Raw genomic sequence first — 22941 nt, forward strand, 5'->3', positions numbered from 1 at the left:
AGAATTAATGCAATATGTAAAATTGGGTCATTCTACCTGCCACTTTTTGTTTTTAGTACTAAATACCTAAGTGCTACTTGTATGTGTAAGACTCTCAGACTTCTTTTGTTTGGTAGCTTGACCTCAAAAAATTCCTCTCTCACTTTTAGTGTGTCAGAGCTCTTGGAGAAACATGGACTTGAGAAACCAGTTTCGTTTGTTAAGAACACTCAGTCCAGCTCAGAAGAGGCACGCAAGCTGATGGTTAGGTTGACCAGGCACACTGGTAGGAAGTAAGTAATGAACAAAATTATTTGATACTCGTATATGATTGAAAATAAGTACTGCTCTTTTTTAAAAAATTTACTTCATTGAGTTATAACTGACCAGCAATAAATACCACATTTCAAGTGTAGAAATTGAAAAGTGTTGATATATGTAGGTACTCATGAAACCGTCCTGCAATCGAGGTAATAAATATGTCCCTCTTAAAATATGTCCCCCTTCTTCTTGCCCCTTTACATTCCCCTCCCTTTTGCTTCTTCTCATCACCCCCTTATCCCCTCTCCAGACTACTACTGATCTATATTCTATTCCTATATATTACTTTGTATTTTCTATAATTTTATGGAATCACCCAGCATACACTTCTTGTGTGTTTGGCTTCTCCCACTCAGCATACTTATTTTGTCATTCATCCATGTTGCATCATTGATAAATAATAATTCCATTTTATTTATTGAGCAGTATTCCATTTTATGAATTTATCACACTTTGGTGACCTCGTCACCTGTTTCTGGACTTTCTGGGTTGTTCTGAGTTTTGGTTTTTACAGGTAAAGCTATGGATATTTGTGTACTTTAAAATATTCCTAATATTTTTTTTATTGTAAATAGAATTATTTTCTTAATTTCATTTTTGGATTGTTCATTCCTAGTTTGTAGAAATGTTAATATATATTGATATATATATTTTTGATTTTGGTATATATTGAGCTTGTGTCTTCCAACCTTGTTGGACTTCTATATTAGTTCCAGTAGGGTTTTTTTCTTTTGGATATTCCATAGGATTTTCTGTATATGGTGTCATGTCATCTGCAAATAGAGATAGCTCTACTTCTTCCCAAACCCTACTAGAGCTACACATGCACCACCTACACGGCTCCGGGAATCCTGAGCCCAGTCAACAGTAGTAAACTGCTTATGCAGTGCAACCAGTAGTGGCTTGCTCAAGGAACTCTCCTTCCTAAGAAGACCCTGGTATTTGTATCTGCCTTTCCCTATCTGTCTTTCTCAGCAGTGTACTATAGTTATTGATGTATGTGCCTTATGTTCCTTTCGAGATCATACGCTTCTCCAGGGCAAGTGTTATAGTTCCCAATACATCTAATATGGGACCGTATGTATCGATGGCCCTCTCTCAGTAATTATTAAATGAATAATTTAAAAGGTTTTGGCAACTCGAGTCATAAGATTTTTTTTATAACTAGAAACAAGCGGTCAGTATTTCTGATCATGCTGACTCTACTCTAGAACCTTCTCTTCACGAAAGGCTTGCTGTTACAGCTAAATTATTTCCTGCCTTCTTGAGTTCCTCAAATACTTCTGAAGCCTTTGAAGTTCATCTCTACTCATGGTGTTCTACTCTGAATATGTAAGAGAATGTGGCCTCTTTTTTCAAACTAGTTAATTTGAAGTAAATCTTAATTATTTCATATATGCTACCATGGCTTGGCCTTCAGCATCTATGGAATATTCTTATGCATATTCTAAATGATAGCAGATTTCACTGAATCTGCACAAATCAAGTTTTACCATCTTGAGTGCACTACTGTTTCTCCCTGGAAAATATACCTCTGTTCCAAGGCTGTAACTAATACATCATGTTTGTATTTAGGGATCTCTCTGTTCATTTGCAGTTCTCTGGTATAGTGCCTTCAGGTTCTACTCTTGGTTCCTATTTACTGAATGTATTCTGAAAAGGCCATTGTAAATAATGTCTTATAATTTATTTTAATTAGAACCTGTACTTACGGCTAGCCATGTGTGCGAAAACATTAATACCATCTGTCCCAGTGTTGATGGCTTCCAGAAGAACAGCTGGGCTATGAGAATTTGAATTCAGCTAGACAATGCCTAAGTTTGATTTTATCCAGCTGGTGCAAGATGGACACTCACTTCATCAAACATTTTGCAACTTATTTACCTGCAAGCCAGATCTGAAAGAGCCCTCCAGTTCTTTGAAGTTCGCCCAAAGAGTTCACGTATCAAGGTCTAACTAATGGACACACTTCAGGGATTATCCTGGAGACATGAAAATATGTCAGTTTTTTCTGTGTGTATGCTGGGGAAAAAATGTACTCTCTTATGCTTTATTGCATATAGGATAGAAGTAATTATTCGTTTTGTGTAATAAATATAAAATACTATAAGCAAATGAAGCATATGCTTATTAAAAATTTTAGGTGAAGAAGTTCCTGAAGACTAGAAATTTCATAAGAATGATCTCAAACACATGCTTTTCCCATAGCAATACCATGATATGCAAATAGTCTATTTGCCCTGTTTTTAATGCATAAAAAAGGAGAAGGTCCACGGGAAAGAAACATCCAGTTGGTATTTGACAAGCACAGAACAAAGTAAAATCTGCCCTTTCAAACAGTGAGATTCAGGATTATGTAGAACGTCAAGAGGAGCAGGTAAACATAAATAATGATTCCAAATTCATATATAGTCAACAAAGGTGAACTTTTGGGGGAAGCAGAATTACAGCCCTTTCTCCCTCCTGCTAAACAATATTAGTAATCATGTGTGTAACTATAGAAACCAAAGAAATGTGTTTGTAGCTTTCATATTCGTTCATTAACATTTATTGAATATTATTTTATACCAGAGAAAGGGGGGAGTGTCTTTTCATACATTCTAGTTTTAGTTAATCCTCACAATGTACAAAAAGGGAATCTAGCTCAGAGAAATTAAGAGACATATTCAGAACTGTATAGGAAATTGAGCTTGTTTTTATACTTAAAGCACAGGCATTGAAGCAAGATGTTCTTATCAGAATTAATCTCCTCCATTTCTTATTGCTCTCCAAGATGGGCCTTACGTGAGGACTTGGAACTTCAGGAACATTAGGTGTCCATGATCATGCAGCTAATATGTGTCTCTTAGTGAATTTGTTAACAAAACCCTTTCCCTGCTACAGGAGAATCTGAACCATTAATTCTCTAACTCTGTAACCCTGGATACCCACATAAAAGGCTATTTGATCAACAAGACTGTGTATGCCTCATTGGTTGTGTAAACCTGATCGCTGGTTAGTAAATTGCTTCTGACCTGGAGGAACTGGAAATGAACTGTAAAACCTGATAGGGTTTTATGCTTTGGGCTTTCCTGAGTGTGGTCACTGGCATGTCCTTGAGGAGACCCCGAGAACTGTGCCTTTGGAATTGTTACAAAAGATGCTGGTTCTTGTGTGGCATGAAACTCCTTCCTGAGTTAGATGGGGCAGCTCTTGCCATTACCCTATAAGACTCTGTCTTCTGGCACCTGGGCTGTCCCGTGGGATGAACATCACCCCTGCGGCGCTTGGTCGGTCACTCTGTGGCCTGTTGCGGGGACTCCCACTGGGAAGAGCCACTAGTGCTGCCCTGCTGATGAACTGGGGTCCCCAGCCTTTCGACTGATGCCAGGGGTGGCCTCTGGTTGCCTTCCAGGTCTGCACGTGTAGTCGAAGTTAAGAAGATCCGCTGTGGGGATTGCAGTGTGATAAAGATGAATTTGAAACCAGTTCTCCTGTCTCTGCGTGCTTTTGCTGCTTGATCACAGCTGCTGTATCTTACTGTGCTTTATTTTATCTTGGAAACTCATTGCTTGTTTACCTTTGCTATTATCACTTAATGCTGTTCTAGTTCTGTGTCTAGGCGGCCAGTGACCCAGGTGGCTCGGACAGCATCTCTAGCATTGTTACAGAGCCGCTCAACTTTCCCTCTGATCGAAGTGTTTTCCTGGACATTCAAATGAGATTATTCCTATTGATCATTTGGGAGCTGTGTGGGCATATAGAATGGTGATACCAATATTTTTTTTAACTTTTGGCCAATTGAGGAGAGATTTCATGAATTCTTTTCTTTTCTCCCCCCGCCCCCACCAGGCAGCCTCCTGTCAGTGAGTCTCATTGGAGAATGTTGCTGCAAGACATGTTAACTATGCAGCAGAATGTTTACACCTGCCTGGATTCGGATGCTTGCTATGAGGTAACTCGATACATGGAACGCATGGAAGTTACTTGTTTTTAATTTGCAAAGTTTGGCTGTTACAGTATGTTTCCTGGACACAGAGGTCGTGATCATAAGCCTCACTCTAAGTAATACTGTTGACTCATAGCCGCGAATTGAGTAGTGCTTTCTAAGTTGAGCACTCGTGTATCTCACCTCCTGTCCCCCCATCTTCGTTCATTGCAACAGCGGTTATCAGGCGAGTTAATCCTCAGCTAGAACACAGACTCCTCCTGGACTCCTCTCACTTCCATGGTCTTGGTGGTCACTAACGCCTATTTGATTGATGTAGCTGGGAAGGATCTTTCAAATCTGTCCTATCTCTGCTAAATTGCAGTTCCTCCTAACATGTCGCCCTACTTCCATATTTCTAATCTACACTGATTCAGAGAATTCTTCTAAAACACCTTTTCATGACACTCCCCTTCTTCACATTTGCTGCTTGTTCCATCAGAAAGTAGCCGTATTTCTTAGCATGGCATAGAAAGCCACAAGAGATCGCGCTTCCGTGTCCACTCTCTCCCCCGGGCTACTCTGTACATGCAAGGGACAGCGTGTTCCCCCTGCTCCACTATGTCCACCGGACCTGCCCTGACTCTCCACGCACCATGCTTCTTCAGGTCCCTTGACTGCACCTGCATTGTTCCCTGAGCCTCGATCTGTTCCTCTTTCCTTTATCTGAAAATTGCTGGTAATTTGCAGGACCCACTTCACTAATTGTGCCCTCCAGGATACCTGCCTTTGTCCTTTCATGTAACTTGTCTCTATTATAGGCTTTCTTTCAAATGCAGTAACTGGTTTCCATGTGTGGTTTTTCCCTTTGGTCGTGAGCCCCTAGGTAGGCATTATCATATTCATGTTCAGCCTCCTATCCCCCAGTGACTATTGTGATGTCCGGAACAGAAAGGATACTTAAGGAATGGCTGCTAATTGACATAGGAGTGTAACCCAGGGGGGTTTAATTATTATTTTTGGAAGGTATGTGTCTCACCACCAAATTACTCCTTGTTCAGGTGGCAAAATGGTCCAACTAACCTGTCTTTAATGAGATATAATTTAAAAGCAGGTTTCCATTTTGAGTTTTTCTGTCAAGAAGCCAAACATGAAATTGTATAGGATATTTCTTGTGTTGCCGTGCTTTGACATCGCAAAGCGTGACCCCTTGATAAAATGAGTTATAAAAATAGGTCTCTATTTTGTGAAATTGGCTGGTATTTTTATTCAAGGTGATTTTAACAAAAGAGTGCTAATAGAGACTATTGAGAAGTGGTTTTATATTTGAACTTCGGGTTTTTAAATGCTTGAATGAGTGTGAAGTTTACATTGATGATTATAGTCTCAGACCATGTACATACAATTGCCAGTAGCTTCCCCTTTTGTGTCTAACATGACACTTAAATTCCGATTCCAGGAGAAAGTCTATATTCACATGGGCTCCAAAGCCTAACCATCGTTTATATGTCTGCAGTACTGTTTTTAAGTTGGAATGGCATTATTTTGCTATTTTCCTGTTTGTGATTCTGATTGGAAAATTGGCAATATGTATATTATACTTGAACTAGCTCCTAACAACTTGATATATTAAATTGTTTTTGTTATATTTTAACACCTTTTTATTAGGCTTTGATATTTTAATGACTTCTGGCCATTAGCCTCTTTCCTTTGAGAAAACATTTGAAAGCATATTCTAACAGCTTGAAATGGTTATAGAGGAAGGTAATGTGGATTTAGCAACCTTACATTTTTTTCAAACTTATATTTTAAATATTACATTTTAAATATTAGTAACTTTTAAATTATGCTCTGTTGTTTTACTGTATTATATTAGGGGTTGCTATCTTGGAAAATAATTTGAGAAAGGTGGCACAATTTTGAGAAAGTTAAAGGTTTCATTACAGCGTGTAGAGCACAAATCTGTATTGTTCATTTTAGCAAAAACTTAAATTTTAGAGTGAACGAATTGTATTTCTCAATACTGGGCATTAACTCTTTATGGCTTACTTGAATAAACCAAAGGAATAGAGAAACTGTCATATCTAAGTCATCTGGGTCACTTGGAGTAAAGCCATTTTCACCTGTCAGGTATAAATGATTAGGCTTACTCATTAGTAATTTGCTTTCTGTCACAATAGGTATTTTGTAGCAGATCCCTTGTAGATATTAGTAATTTTATCCTTACCATGGTCATCTTAATAAAGTCCTGTCTAAAAATACTACCTTCCCCAGAAGCTTAGAAAGAAGTGAAAATAAGGGGATCCTATGAAAACTGGGTAGTCTTAATTGTAAGAAGATTCTTGATTCTCCATGAAATCTGCTTTTCATCTCTTGCTTCTATTTCTGTGTTATCCTCCAGCAGAGACCTAATAGGGGTGAACATTCTTGGAGAAGTTCTTATTACTAATTACATATTGACATTATTAGCGTAGATTTAAAGGGATCTCTTTGTTTCTGGACTAAGTAATAAATATTCTCAGTTATACAATAAATTTTATGTTTATTATTTTATTTTATGTTTATTTATGTTTATGTTTATTGATGCTGTTAGATGCCTAGAATACAATGATATTTGCATGAATACCTTCCATCAGTGGCTTTTGTTTTATTTAAATAGTTTTTAGTCTGCAGATTGGAAAAAAATCAATGTTACATTTACAGCTTTGCTGTTTTGTTTGTAAGACTGAGTTCAGATGCTTTAAGCAGTTATAAATTGTGTGACGTATTCAAAGATTTAAAAAAAAATTGAACTGTTATAGTTTAAGCAGAGTGGGCCCTATTATAGAGTATGGGACAGTATGTCTAAGTAATCCTGTTTTTCAGTGAGTATGAATTTCAGATATTTTACTCAAACATTCCTTGTAACACATTAAGATACAGTTGATCCTTGAACAACAGCATGGGTGCGAACCACGTGGGTCTACTTATATTTGGGTTAGTTTGTTTTGGTAAGCACAGTATTAAATGTATTTTCTTTATGATTTTAATATTTTCTCCAGCTTACCTTATTGTAAGAATACAGTTATAGAATACAGTAAATATAAAATAATGTGTTAATTGCCTGTCCATATTATCTGTGAGGCTCCTGGTCAACAGTGGACTATTAGTAGGTAAGTTTTGGGGGGAGTCAGAAGTTATATGGGATTTTTGACTGCATGGGAGTTCAGCACTCCTAACTCCCGTGTTGTTCAAGGGTCAGTTGTATTATGCTTCATATTGGTTTGTTCTGTTACGTTATTTCTTCTTCCTAAAAGATGAATTTGTTGTATTGAAGTGAAATTCACATAACGTAAAATGAACCACTTACAATGGGCGTCATTGTCATTTAGTGCGTTTACAGTGTTGTGCAGCTGCTACCTTTAGTATGGGTGTATTTTTTAATTCGTTTCATTTGGATATCAGAGTCTTCATTTTGTTGAGAGCTGAATCTCCCCCTTTAACTAATTAAGCTTTCTTCTTTTTCCCAGATATTTACAGAAAGCCTTTTGTGTTCCAGTCGCCTTGAAAATATCCACTTAGCTGGGCAGATGGTGCACTGCAGCGCCTGTGCAGTAAATCCGCCCGCCAGTGTAGCCCATAAAGGGAAAACCCAGTACAGGGTCAGTTATGAAAGAAGTATTGACTTGGTTTTGGCGGCCAGCAGAGAGTACTTTAATTCTTCTACCAGCCTCACCGATAGCTGCATGGATCTGGCCAGGTGGAGTAATTCTGTATTCTTCCGTGAGAGGGCGGGACAAGCCAGAATACACAAACTGCATTGTCGGTTTTATTCTTTCCTTTACAAAATATATTGCCACAAGTACAGATTGACTCTACCGTGTGGGGCACAGTTATTTACTGCTTGGATACAGAAAGATAATTACGTTATGAATATTCATCAACTTTCTTGTGACCCCTTTTCTTCAGCGTGCTTTCCCAGTCTTTCCTGCTGATTATCCGTAAGATTGTACATTGCTTCCATTAGGAAGGACTCATGAGCTAGCTTGCAAATTCAAGTTCTAGGAATTTGTAGCACATTGAGGCAATGGCTATATGCTTTTACATGACTTGTGCTCTGTTTAGGGACAAGGGACCTGATTAGATGATAAAGCTCTGAAGTCCCTTCCAGGTGGAAATTTCTGGACTGTGAATTCAGTTTCTCTCTTGGCCTGTTGTGCTGGAAATTTAATGTTGATCTTTTTATTATTGATTCTTTTTTTTAAAGATTTATTTGAGAGAGAGAGAGTGTGTGTGCGCACAGGAGCATAGGGGGAGGGGCAAAGAAGGAGGTGGGGGAGAGAGAGAGAGAGAGAGGGAGAGAATCTTCAAGCTGACTCCCTGCTGAGCACAGAGCCCCATGCAGGGCTTGATCCCATGAGCCTAAGATCATGACCTGAGCTGAAACCAAGAGTTGGATGCTCGACTGACTGACTCACCCAGGTGCCCCTCTTTACTATTGATTCTTATGAGCTTTTTGTGCATAAAGGACATTTGCCCTTTCCTCTCTCAGATGTTTTAACCATGTGGTCAAATTTTTATATATATGATTTAGCTTTCAAATTGCTATTCAAACTCTATAAAGATTTTGATTATTTTCTTTTATAATTTCTGTCTTGTGTGTCATCCTTTGAAAGAGCTTTAATTCTCAAGACCATTATAATCGTTTTTCATATTCTTTTTTACTACTTTGGTAGCTATATTTTCACACTGAAATTTTAGGCCCATTTGGAATTTATTTTGATGTAGTGATTGTGTTAGCTATTTAGATTTATTTTTTCCCCAAATGACTAGCAGCTAAAACCTTAAAGGAAACTTTTTCCCCCCAGTGATATCTTATTATAAAGAGAACCATGTTTTCTCAAACCATGTTATTGAACTTGACAGAGTTGTTAAAAATAGTAAATTTTTTTCTTCTTCTCTCCTAAGGGATTGTATTTCTATTTCAGATGATGAAAATATCAAATAGAATAGCTTTTGAAACTGAGAGTTGTGTTTGACCTAAATCTTTTTGGCAGGTGTTCTCACAGATCATTTTTAAATCGACACTTGCAGTATTTTCCTTTTTCTCCCACAAGGACACGCCTTAATTTGGAAAAGATGTTGTATGTGTATAAAGTGACACCAGACTGATGATGATCCGTGAGCCTGGATATATTTAAAAGTTCAGAGTCGCGTTTAATATAGAAAATAACCCATACGTTCTTACTGGTTAAATTATTATGAACTAATTTTTTGAATTGAGGAAATAATACATCCACAAGATAAAAATATTCAGCAATACAAAAAAGGATATGTATTTACAATAATTCTTTTTTCATTCCCGTTCCCCTAACTTTATCCCTCAGCTATCTTTTTAAATCATTTTCCTGTGTATCCTTCCAAAATACTTTCTTAAATGTTTCCCTCTTCTTTTTTAAGTCACACATGAGTGCTTACTGCTTGTACATACCTTTCTGGATCTCATTATTTTCACTTATGATCTATACTGAAGGTTTTTTCATGAGGGCATGTAGGCTTGATCTATTCTTTCTTTTGATGGTTGTAGAATATTCTGTTGTTTGACTTTCTAGAATTTAATTCATGATAAAAATTCATTCTGTTGTACTTTAAAAACACTGTGTAGTGAACATCCCTAATTATGTGTGGGCATGTGGGCATGTGTGAGCCTATCTGCAGTACACATTGCTAGAACTGGGAATTCGTGGGTTCGAAGGTAGCATAGTAGAATTTGGGTAGATACCGCACATAGGCTCTGTCTCTTGTTCAACTTGAATCAGCAGTATATGTTAGTGCTAATCTCGTTTAAATTTTACAATTTTGCAAGCAAGGTAAGCCCACATCCATCACTCAGTCATACAGATGCATCCTGGGGCCGAGGGCTCTTCATCAGATGATCCATGGTTTTAGCACCATTAGCCCTTCCTGGCCTGATCTCTGCCTCTTTCTAGTCCTGCACCCCAGTGTCCTCCACATCCAGCTTTCAGAAAGTAAGTTTATTTGTTAATGAGAAAATTTCTTAAGTACACTTTGTCTGGATTTTTAAAAATATGCTTAAAATGCTCCACAGGTGTCACAGATTCTTAGTTTAGCAGAGTCGCTTTCTCCTGTATTCATCTCAGCACTGTATTACCAACGGACTCTTCCTTATGATCAGAAAATGTCCTTTGTGCAATGTCTCAGCTTAGTCCTTTTTCCTTTGGGAGTCGAAGTTGTCACTGAAACGAGATGTTTGTTTTTCCTAGAAGAATAACTGGAAATTATCTGAATTCTGTCTCTATTTTTAAACCTTTCCTGTATGATTATTACCTTTGGAGTCAGCAGTAAAAGAGCGTTGAAGTCAGAGTCAATGTATTTTGCTTTGTAATGTGATACCATTCCCTACTATTGGAACAACCCTGCACAGGTCACTACACCTCTCTGAGCTTTGGCTTCCTTAGGAAGCAGGTAATGCTATTTGCCTATCGCACAGGCTTGCTATGAGGATTAAATAAGATAACAGAAAGCATCTAGCAGGATACCTGGAGTGTAGGAGGTTTCTGATAAATATGTGTTGGATCTCATCATCCAACTAAGAAACGCAACTTAGCCAAACATTTGTTACTTCTTTTTTTTTTAAAAAGCTGATGTTATTTCCCCTAGGTGCTGCTTACAGCTGATAATTGATAGACCAGCTGCCATTCAGGAGGAGCTAGATCTTATCCAAGCGCTGGGATGTCTTGAAGAATTTGGGGTAAAGATCCTGCCTTTGCAAGGTGAGTTTTCTATTTAGTGTTGCATTATTAACTTAGTATTAACTTAGTTTGCATTGAATCACTAGTGTAGTTCCTTGGTAGTTTTTTTGAATTAAAGAGTACCTTTGGTCATTTAATCCATTAGCGATAGATCTGACCCTCTGCCCCGTTTTTCAAAGGAAATCTTAGTGGACATCCAAAAGAAAAAATAAAGCCAACATTTTATCATAAATTTATTTTGCAAGTTTTTAGTTATGCCATTAAAAGAAATAATATCAGCAACTGCAGCGAAGCTATTGGATAAAACCAAATGGGGGATTATGGATTAAGAGTTTTGGATCTCCATCAGTTTTGATGTACAGTTTATTTTTGTGTTTTGTTTTAGTTGCATAGATTTAGAAGTAGTATGCTTACTACAGAATATTCTTTAATTATGTTAATACTATTTTATTGAAAGGAATGGCAGGAAGTTCTTGTTTAGAGTTTAATTACTAACAATATCTTAACATTGCTCAAGTTCTTCTATCTAAGTGTACGAGTCCGGTAATACCCCCCCCCCCCCGAAACAAGCGTGCTGATATGCAGTCACGTGTCATTATCTACTTTGTGCTGTGAGGACAGTGTGTGTAACCATGTCCTAAACCTTACCTGACAAGTGCGGTGGTAGACTTCCTGTTGCCTTGAACTCTGGGCCTCAGTGCCCTAAATGAAATGGGTAGCTTGGTTATTGGCAGTATGCTTGGTGCCTTCCATGTAATCTCTTTCTTCATTCTTAACCCTGGAAATGTTTGGAATTGGAAGTGGGGGAGGTGTAGCCAAGTTCTTTCTGTCTTCGGTTTTTGATAAATTTTCACTAGAATTGTCTCTCTTCTTCGTCTTCTTCATCTTCGTTCTCGTCTTCTCCTTCTTCTTCCTCTTCTTCCTCCTCTTCTTTTTTTTTCTTTTTTTTAACTCCTGGTACCTTTGGACAATGGGGTCCTGTTCCAGGTTCCTCTGTGTCTTTGTCCTGTGTTTTAGAGGGTTTTGAGTCAGATGGATCTTAGGAGATATAAGTCACTAGAGACATTCGCATGTTTTCATGTCGGTTTCCACTGTAGTTGTACTAAAAATTAAAGCTCCGCTTGTCAGATACATTTATTGGATTTGAACAGGGAGTATTACTGTTACCTTGAATATCATTGTTCGGAAATAATTTCTAGATGATTATACGTATCCCGTAGCATCTTAAACAAGTATATTTAAGAAGATTGTTAAATTACTGGAAAATTCTATTTAGTAGTATTTCCTGTGATTTTTGAGCTCAAACTTTTTAAAGTTGTGGAGATGAATCAGAGTTATTAAAAATATTTTCATTTTTTTCTCAAAAGTCTTAAATCATGAACCGTCTCCCCTGAAACACATTTTCAGTTAAGTGTTCAGTGGTGGGGGAGTCCAGAGCACTATGAAACTTGCCTTTCTCATATCTCTTCTAAGGCCAAGCAAGTCGTTATAGCTTTGACTCTGTGTATATGTGTGTATTTTAGCTACTTATTTACTCCAGGCAGATTAATGTAATACAAAAAGACCGTTTCTTGCAGTCCCCCAAATGCTAATGAATTATTTCAATTGACTTGAAATAATAAACAGAGCTTAATTTTCTGTGGTGCCTGGTAGGCAGTATTTTTGCTGGCAGTATTTTATATCACCTGATGGGTTTGAAAATCTGCAACCAAACCTGCTATCCTGCTGTTACTTCTATGAAATTTCCTGACTGAAGAGTGTTTTAAGAAAGACATTTGCTTTCATGCCTTGACAGCTTTCCAGCTTGATATATTGATTTGGAGTTTCCTATTAGAATGAATGTCAGAAAATCTTCCGGATGGGAGATGGGATATTGCCTTTGTGTCCTGTTTATAGTGTTTATGCCGCAGGTGCAATTTAGGTGTAAGCTGCTTTTGTATTCATCAGGAATACCAGACAAAGTAACTTGATATTTAAACATTTATGGTCCAGGTATTTTTATAGCATACATTGTTCATTTTGTCACTTTGCTTTGTTTTAAAGCCTCCTTTGCTTATACTCCAGGAGTTGCTACTAGTCACCAAGGGAAGGCTAGTGGTACTAGCTACGTTATAATTAGAGTTAATAGAAAACGGGGAGAGAAATACGTAAAAATGGTTCTTACGTTTGAGTCTCCTACGAGGTGTTTGTGTGTGTGTGCATGTGTGTGCTTTTCCACATAATTTGGATGTTTATGTTTTGTGTAAATTATTCTTACTATTCACATGACCAGATTTGGGATATTTCAGTTGTCCCCCATGTTCTTTCTGTAATAGGGTTAATCAGTTTTTTTGGTCTCCCAGCATTGTGGGTAAAGCCAGCCTGGAGCCACTTCCTGCTGGGTACCTGGACAGGTATCTCACCTTGCTTTCTGTTTAAGTGTTCTCATCTACAAAATGGGGATACTAATAAGCACCTTCTGGAATTGCTTAGAAAGGTTAAGGCCATGTGTGCACAGTGCCTGGGACTTCGTAAGAGCTCAGCTGTCATTTTTGTTACTTCTCATGGAGGTTTTAGTTTCTAACTGGTGGTGGAATTAGAGTCTCCTACCTGCTTTCTCATTCTTCCTCTCTTTGTTCTCTTCTTTCCACTCTGCTTTCCTTCCATTCAAAAACCACTGAGTTAACGTCTTACCCTTTCCAGAAACTGAAATGATGAAGGGAATAAGGTGCACTTCCTGACTTGGAAGGACGGACCCTGATGACAAGTCAGAGTCACACTAGTGTCATGTATGAATTTAAATTCTGATTCAGCCACTTTGAGCCGTGTGACCTGTGCATCTTCATGTTTTTGAACTTCACCTTCCTCAGATGGAGGTAATCATAAAAGATTCTCTAGAAGGACCTGAAACTTATATCTTGAAACACTGAGAATTTTTACATGAGAAGATTCCATACTTCATAAGCTTTTCTGTGAATAGGTCGGTAGCAGTAGTAAGAGTAATAACTAACATTTATTGAGTGATTTTTATGTTCTAAGTATATTTATACATATTTATTAATTTTCAAAAATACCTTATGAGATAGTGACTGTTACTGTTTCCAGCTTCCAGATGATGAAGTCAAAGTTCACGGGGTTAAGTAGCTTGCTTGGGGTCACACAGTTAGCGGTGGAGCTAGAATTCAAACCTGCATTTGTAAACAGTAGACCATTCTCTTCTGATGAACCAGTGTGAAAGTAAAAGATTCGAGAAGGAAACTCGGGTGTTGTCACTCATCAGCCAAGTGACTGCTGCATATTGTCACCTTCTTCACCTGTACAATTCAGATTTGTACTTCAGCAGTGTCACAAGTAGCTACCTATGTTGTTGTGTGCCTTTGATGCCATTTACGAGTGACCGAAATTGATATTTTGCATCTGTGGTTTACTGGACATGATTCACTGTCTGTGTCTCGTATAAGGTGGTGAGAGAGCGTGTGGCATGTGTGTAGCTGATCAGTAAATGCTTCCTTATGCATTTACATGTGTGCGTCTCTGTGCATTGTAGTTTTTTTTTTTTAAACATTGGATATATACTTGTGAGAGCCACAGAAAATGAGAGATATTCAACTATTAAAAGATGCATACATGCATAACCATATTATTAATTCCATTTGAAAAGGAATTTTAGGTGTCAAAGACTTCTTTCCTTTATGGAAATATAATACTATCTAAGGCTTGAATTTACCTGAGAAATCACATTTTGAAATATAATTTAGCATGTCCTATGATAAGCAGTAAAAGAGAATTGGTATAGTGATTGTCCAGAGGCTCAAAAAATAGATAAATAAATAAAGTAAAAAGACATTTGAGCATGGCAACTGCACTCTATTAGAATCCCATTTTCCAAATTTACTTAATGTCCTTGCAATGTTAGTAGTACACCTTGCTTAGGGCAAGAATCAGACAAAGAACCAAACTTGGAACTTCAGAGAAAATGAGGATCCGTTGCTATGTATGGTTACAGTTTCCTACTTTGATTTTATGGAGCTAGAAAAAGAATGGTGACAGTAAGGAAATCCACTTACTAGAGTTATTAAAACCAGAGTTTCTCTAAGAGCACCAGCATTCATCAAATACAGCCATAAAAACATCTATGAAAACCTCACGTTTTTACATATGTGGAGTAACGATGAGATCCATGATGGGTGTTGTTTTGAAAATCAAATTAGAAACGTGTAGAAAGTACCTTTTTCATAGTAATTGAATCTGGAATATTGAAGTAAAATACACATTTTCTTAAAATACATATAAAAAGAAAACCCCATAAAACAGTAGCAGATGTTGAAGGAAAAAAACCCAATGTGTTGATTGAGAAAAGTTACAGAAAAGTTTGAAGTATTCTGTATCAGTTAATTTTTGCTAGGCTGCGCTATCGTAGGAACCTCAAAAGCCTCAGTGACGCGTGACAGCAAGTTGATTTCTTGCTCACAAGCGTTTCTGCAGCACCTCCTGGGACGACATTCTCACAGGAGGGGTGAAGATCAGTACTGGGGTCCCATGGCACCTCCATGAAACATTGGCTCAGAGGTGGCATGTGTCACTTCCACTCACACTTCATTGCCCAAGAAATCACACGGCCAAGCCTAACATTAGTCAGGTGGGTATTTGGGGTACGAATAATTACAGTGGATGCTGGGAACAATAATGCAATCTACCGAAGTTAGACTCAAATGTAGGTGTTGACTGTCGTGATGGTGAAGTAAGTAACTGAAGTTTGCATCTACTTTATGTTTTATAGTAAAGGCCACAAAGGATGACTGCACTAGCAGATGCATAAGTAGCCATCTTAAAGAACCTAGTGCACACCGAAGTATTTAGGAATAAAAGGATACGATATATGCAACTTATTCTTAAATGGTTCCGAAAAACCAGATGTGTGTGTGTATGTGAGTGCATGTGTACTTGTGTGTATATATGTGTGAGGAGGGAAGGCTCCCATGTATGATTGTACATGTGCACGTATAAATGGAGCAAATTATTAACAATTGATTATTCATGGCAAAGAGTTCTTTGTACCATCTGGCAGCCATTCTGTAAGTTTGAAATTAAATCGTAATGAAAACTTAAGAGAGCGAAAAACCACCACCTCTCTCCTTTATCTCCCCAACCCCTGGGCCCTCTGCCACCTATAAGAAGGTATGGGGAGAACACAATATGTATGGAAGATAGCCATGGGTTTGGGAATGGATAAAAGAATTAAGGCTTGAAAAACATTTAAAGGGGCTGGGTTGAGTTCTGGTTCCATCATTTTTTCAGTGACCTTTCTATACTTGTTTTTCTGAAGATGATAGCACCTGCCTTGTCAAGTTCTGCCTTGTAGGGTTAATATATGTAAATCACCAACAACAGTGCCTGGGACATAGGTCATGTTCATTTAATGTCAGCTGCTCTCGTTATAGTTGCTACTATTGTATTTTGGGGGCCCAGCCACCCAGGTAGTGTCGTCCTTCTCAAATGTTGACACCTCTCCCTTAAATAAATAACCATTTCTTCTTAGCATATATAGGATAATCTTTACTGAAGTTCTTTTTTCTTCCTTTAAGTATCCTTAATTACCTCATAATGTGAATTGGTGTGATTGGACATGTTTTATTTTCCCAATATCTGGCTTAAGTGAGAAGATTGGACCTATTTGGAGAAAGGTTACTAAATTGAAACAGTGAGCAGTTTGAAGATTCCTATATTTTATTTTATTTATATATTTTTAAAAATTTTTTATTATGTTAGTCACCGTACAGTACATCATTAGTTTTTGATGTAGTGTTCCATGATTCATTGTTTGTGTATAACACCCAGATTCCTACCCTTTAAATTGGGGTGATGAGATAGAGGTAGAAAATGCATGTTTGGAACATGGAATGGGTTTTGGGGTTGGGGGGGTACAGTGAATCGGGGTGCTGGTGTAATAGGAAGTAAGTGAAGTTTTCAAAGACAAATGCAGAGTTCTTTAAAATTTTCCCTAAGGCCTTACATGGCACTTGAAAAGGTGACACTTTTTCTTAGCTTCCGAATGCTAGTGCATTTGCTGTTTCAGGAGGTTGGTGACAAAAGATCCTAGCTGTACTTATTCAGAAGGAACAATATTTTTAATTTTTTTAAAAAATAATTGTGTCTTTCTTAATTCTTTTTGATCTGGAGGCTAAGAGTTTCCATTGTGTTTGCTTACCTAAACTTGGACCGTCATGACACTCTTTGGTGATGTCCCTGGTTATGAATCTTTCATCTTTCTCTTGCAGTGCGATTGTGCTCTGATCGAATCAGCCTCATCAAGGAGTGTATCTGCCAGTCCCCTACATGTTACAGACAGTCCGCCAAGCTTCTGGGCCTTGCTGAGTTGCTGAGGGTAGCAGGTAAGTTTTGAATGCTGAATTGCAGAGTGTGGTTTCCATGTCATTCTTGACATCATCCTGTGCAAACATCAGAATATGTGCTTGCAGGGGTCAGAATGCTGCTTTTGAGCAAGGATTTATCTTTTCTTCAAAGATGAGCATGTCAGAAAATGTGTCCTCATACTGAGCTGCTGGTCCGTCTGTCCTTTAAATGAAGACAGGCTCATTCAGGGTGCTAGCAGGTGGTTGTGAGGTCAGGGCTAGAAGCTGGAATTAGCATTTGTGACCAGAAAGCTTAAGAAAAGTCAGCCCTACTGTTCACCTTTGGTGTCCAGATGTGGTGTGACATTTTTGAATTTGAGCAATTTCTTAGAAGAATTTGCGCATTTGCTGTTTGGTGGGGTTTTCACCTAGGTGATCGTGCTTCATCTTCTATTAAGTGGTGATGATGGTGGTATTTTCTCATTTTACAAGGGAAACTGAGGATCAGAGAAGTCCAATGTCTTGCTCCGCAGGGTTAAATAGCAGACCCTGGCTTCCAAGGAGAGTCTTTCTGACTCTACTTTTCGTGCTTCTTTAACCGCACTGTTCTGCTTACCAGAGTCTCTTAATCCTTTTCTTTTCTATTTTTGACTTACACTTATCTCTACAAGAACGGTTGTTGGTCAGGAGCACCCGGGTCAGTCGGTTAATCGTCTGCCTTCGGCTCGGGTCATTTTCCCGGGGTCCTGGGATTGAGTGCTGCATTGGGCTCCGTGCTCAGTGGGGAGTCTCCTCCCTCTCCCTGTGCTCACCCCCGCTTGTGCTTCTCTCTGTCTCAAATAAATAAAACCTTAAAAAAAAAAAAAGAACAGTTGTTGGCCAAATGTTCTATAAGCTATGGTTTGAAGTTAGATTCGTCCAAACCACATATTATAGACTCAAAAGTAAACAGGATTTCTGTTTCTATGTTGAACTTGAAAAATATATATATAGTGTTTTAGGGGGCATACATTTATTTTATTTTTATTTTTTTAAAGATTTTATTTATTTATTTGACAGAGAGACACAGCCAGCGAGAGAGGGAACACAAGCAGGGGGAGTGGGAGAGGGAGAAGCAGGCTCCCAGCAGAGTAGGGAGCCCGATGTGGGGCTCGATCCCAGGATCCTGGGATCATGACCTGAGCCGAAGGCAGACGCTTAACGACTGAGCCACCCCGGCGCCCCGTGGGGACATACATTTATTAATGTTTTTAAATCTTAATATAGATGACTCATTCTCAGAGTCTATAGTTTTAGTACATTTTCTGGTGTCAGCTGTCCAAAAGCAGACAGGGGAGATTGATGTAGGTCAGAAGGCTGCTTCAGTCCTGACTGTCCCACACACTTGCAAAGTGACTTTAGCCCCAGTTTCTGTCTCTGGAGGATGGGAATGATACTCCGGGCTTCACCCTCCCTGTTTATGAGACCCCGACCGAGTTAATGCCTGTAAAAGCACCTGGTAAACTTTGAAGCACTCTGATCATCAGGGAAGATTTTCACAAGGAAATTTTGCAGAAACTAATGGAGCAGCTCAGGGATGCTATCAGCATTTTTTATGTACCTACGAAGACCAATTTCCATTTTTGTCCTGTGTCATGTTGACAAGGAAACGGGAATACCCGTGATGTTGGTAAATTGTAGGAATTTTTAATGGGATTAACAACAACCTGTCAGCCCCCTTCTCAACTCTTTTTACCTATTAGCTCTTTCATGCTGTACAACAGCCTCTTGTTAGCTACATTTTACAGATGAAGAAATGGAAGCAGAGACATGTGAAGGGGAGTATCACTGTGCTGGGTACTTGGGGTACAAGATTCTGGTATCACACAGCTTCTGCCCTTTGGAAATTCGGAATCTTAGAGGGCTGAGGAAGCAGATCATTATGCTATATAGCACAGGACAGGATGTGTACCTGGCTTCTGAATACAGATATTATAGAGTTTGGAAGAAAGGCAATGCTAATATTTTGCCTGGTGAGGAAGGTAATTGAAAAGGGGATCACAAGGCTGGTAACATTTATCTGAGGCTTGTAGGGTGTTCTGGTTATCTACTGCTGCTTTATAAACCACTCCCAAGATTTAGTGACTTTAAAACAAAATCATTTAATATTTATCTGTCTCAGTTCTTAGAGGTTGACTGGGCTCAGCCAGGTAGTTTAGGATCTTTTATGAAAATGCACCCAGATAGTGTCTAGGGATGGATTGGCTCATCTCAAAGGTTGCTTTACTTACATGTCTGGCAGCTGGCCTGGGAAGACTTAAATAGCTGGGGGATAGAAATAGCCAGGGCTGAGTCTCTTCTTTGTACATTTTCTCCTTGTGGTCTCTGCGTATGGTGGCTGCAGAGTACCGTGACTTCTTACATGGTGGCAGAAGGTTTCCAGAGTCCACATTCTGAGAGGAACCAGCAAAAGCTTCATGGGGTGGAATAAGGGACAGACAGGGCTGGGCGGCGAGAGGTTGGTAGGAGGCCAAGGGATCAGGTTCACAAATTTAAAAATGTGGGAGATGAAAGGAAACCAGAGATAAGGGAACAAACCAGACCTTCCTGTCCTAGGTATCAGAGGTGAGGTCTTGTTATCACAGCTACTTGTGACCAAGAAATTACCAGACCCTAAAAAGGAAGTATGCAGTTGAAGGCGTTATCACTAGCCCTTGCTCCATGGTGATATCAATAGAGATGTTAAAAGGATTTAAGTTCCCTGGTTGGCATTCTATAAAAGACCATCCCTAAAAGCCCTCAGTGGCAACCCTGTCGGGAACCCTCTCACTCCTGAGAACTTTTTTTCTATATCCTTGCTTAATAAACTTCTTTTGCTTTACTCACTCTCCGTTCTCCTCAAGATTCATTCTTGGACTCCGTGAGACAAGAACTTTGCTCTCCTGCGTCAGGGTTTTCTAATCTAGCCTTGGAATTTGGGCAGTTTCATTGCCATCACATCTTATTCATGAGGTAGTCACATGGGCCCTCCCGAGTTTAAGGGAAGTATATATGGGCTGTACCTGAGGGCTTCACTGGGCCTGAATGATCTCCTTCTGAGCTGGCTTACTCATTGGGCGGTTGGAGGAGACCTCAGTGTCTTCCTGGTGGTAAGAGGCCTCAGTTCCTTGCCATATGGACCTCCCTGCAGGATTTCTTAACTGTTCTGTCAAGGTGACACCTAATTGCCCCTTTTTTGGTTGTTGGATGATGGTAATCAGTGGACCCTTACTTAAAGTGAGCTAATTAGGGGATTTATTTATGTCTGCAAAATATCTTTGCAACCTATTCAAGTTGTCTCATGAAAAAAAGTATCACCCCTGGCACTTTTCATTTTTGATTTAGATATTCTGAATAGATGCAGACATTTCAAGAGTATTATCTAGGAAATAGGTTTTATATTAAGTGTGATATGTGCATTTATTATTGAGAGACTTTTTACATATTCCATTTCCAGTGTTACGTGTGAGTGTTACAGAACATGGGTGTGTTATTCTAAAATAATAATATGAATCATAATGTTTTATCGTTTTTAAAATTAGCTTAGGCCAGCATGTGGATTTTATTTAAACCCATGCAGCACAGGATGGAGATTAATAGTGACATATTTTAAAACTTTCATTTAGACCTTTCTGTGATATGTTTATTTTTTCTTCCGAATACTGAAAATAATTTTAAGGTTTCATTACCTCATTAAAATATAAAATGTTTTACTTTTTTTTTTTTTAAGTCTAAGTGTACAAATTGTGTTTATGTTGTAACTTTGAATTATTTGTCTTATAATTGAAAATTACATTCTGGATAGAATCTCTACTCATTTCATTGAGGATATATTTTTTTGAGTCCCAGTTATGTGTATGACTTGGTGCCAGGTACTGAGAGTTTAACAAGGAAGGAATCCCTGTCTACAGAGAGCTTAAATTCTGATAGAAGATGTTGATTTTTAAGGTGATAATTTCAATAATTTGGTATTCACAGAATGAAAAGTAAAGGAACATGTAGGAGGGACACCTAAACCATCTGTTTTTTGTGAAGAAATCTTGGTAGAGATGTCAGAGAAGGATATAACATCTAAGTTGACTTCCAAGAATCTTCTTGAGAAAATTAAGATCTTTGTATTAACATAAACAATTTTGGTATGTGTTCTTAAGAGTCTAGATGCTTACTATGGTAAATAAAAAGTCATAGTGTTACAGAAACTATAACATTCTATCCAGTCCGTGCGTTTAAGTCTCCCCCCTCCCGCCTTGTATGTGTCATTTATTAATTACAATTAGAAATAGAACATTCAACAGGCAAAATATAAAAGAAATAGCAGAAAGTTTCAAGTTCTTGTTGGGAGGAAAACTTTTTCTGTACCCATTTAGGTTGGAATGGTTGGTCTGGGGCTAATACTAGTCATTGATCTCTTAGGAGACTGAAAGCTAATTCCATGATTAATGAATAGATCGGAAGGTCAAGTTGCTGTGACATTTGTCCTATAATATCTTTTAAAAAATCAGTCTAATCTCTACCTTTTATTTTTTAATTAATTTGAAACAGAATGTTAATGAGCTCTTTTGTCGATTGATGTGCCATAATCATTAAGTCATTTACATGTGTTTACAGGTGAGGACCCAGAAGAAAGGCGTGGACAGGTTCTGATCCTTCTAGTAGAGCAAGCACTTCGTTTCCATGACTACAAAGCAGCTAGTGTGCATTGTCAGGAGCTGATGGCCACAGGTGAAATAGACAAATTACTTAACACTTGGCTCAGGTCCTTTTTACATGATGAATAATGGAAAAGCTCTGTTCTGAAATCAATTGGCCTGATTGGGAAGCCAGCCTCATTTTCTTCAAAAGACATGAGAAACATTTTATGAGCCCTGATCAGTATGTACACCATGTGCTTACATATTAATATCTGTATTTTAATGGGTTTAGGGGTTACATTTTAGCTGAGATTTTGGTTGCTTTCTATTGCCTATTAAAAATATGCTCATAATTTTAAGAACGATTTTATGTAAAATATTTTAATGCTTTTTCATGTGTTTGTTATATCAAAGAAAATTTAAACATTTTGAAATGTCTATAATTCATGAATAGTTAATATTTCTAGTCTTTGTTTTTAAAGGGATAGTGTAGTGCTTTTCAAACTGATGTTGAGGAAATAGGAAGCAGTTTGCAATCCTTAAATTTTCTATATGGAGATTCAGTCAGGTGTCTGGAAGACCAGATTTTTTTGCGGCATAATCTCACTATGAAACAACATATTCCCCAGTGGGGTAGGAAGTGATGCTGCCTTATCACAGACTCTGTACTAAATGATCTGTTTTCTGTATCTGTGTCTGAATATATGAACGCCCAAGCAATCTTTTACCTACCGTCTGTGCTTTCATAGTGAACGATTAAAAATGTAGTGCTTCACCTCATGATAACTCGTGGGGCTGTGCATTTAGGAGTTTTGCACTTTTTGTATGTATACTGTTAAAGAAAAATTCTATTCTGACATTTCTTAAAAATGGTAAGGGAGACTTTATTCAGGGCTTTTGCAGTAGATGTTAAAACTATTGCAATAGGCAAGAGACATCAGACTTAACTCCAAATACAGAAAGGACAGCTGGAGACTTAAAGCCAAGGAGCATAGTGAGGG

General features: G+C 38.2%; 1 protein-coding gene across 1 annotated transcript in view; it reads left to right on the forward strand.

Annotated features, from left to right (window-relative positions):
• Window positions 1-22941, forward strand: part of NBAS (NBAS subunit of NRZ tethering complex) — a 339918-nt gene that overhangs the window by 160778 nt on the left and 156199 nt on the right. Inside the window, exons 28-33 of the mRNA XM_045807103.2 lie at window positions 150-272; window positions 4132-4234; window positions 7717-7946; window positions 10868-10980; window positions 17217-17330; window positions 21918-22031. Coding sequence (XP_045663059.2) covers window positions 150-272; window positions 4132-4234; window positions 7717-7946; window positions 10868-10980; window positions 17217-17330; window positions 21918-22031 — 797 coding nt within the window. The remainder of the gene's footprint in view (window positions 1-149; window positions 273-4131; window positions 4235-7716; window positions 7947-10867; window positions 10981-17216; window positions 17331-21917; window positions 22032-22941) is intronic.

The sequence above is a fragment of the Ursus americanus genome, chromosome 7, assembly GCF_024610735.1.
Source record: "Ursus americanus isolate L20-20 chromosome 7, mUrsAme1.1.p, whole genome shotgun sequence".
Taxonomy (NCBI): domain Eukaryota; kingdom Metazoa; phylum Chordata; class Mammalia; order Carnivora; family Ursidae; genus Ursus; species Ursus americanus.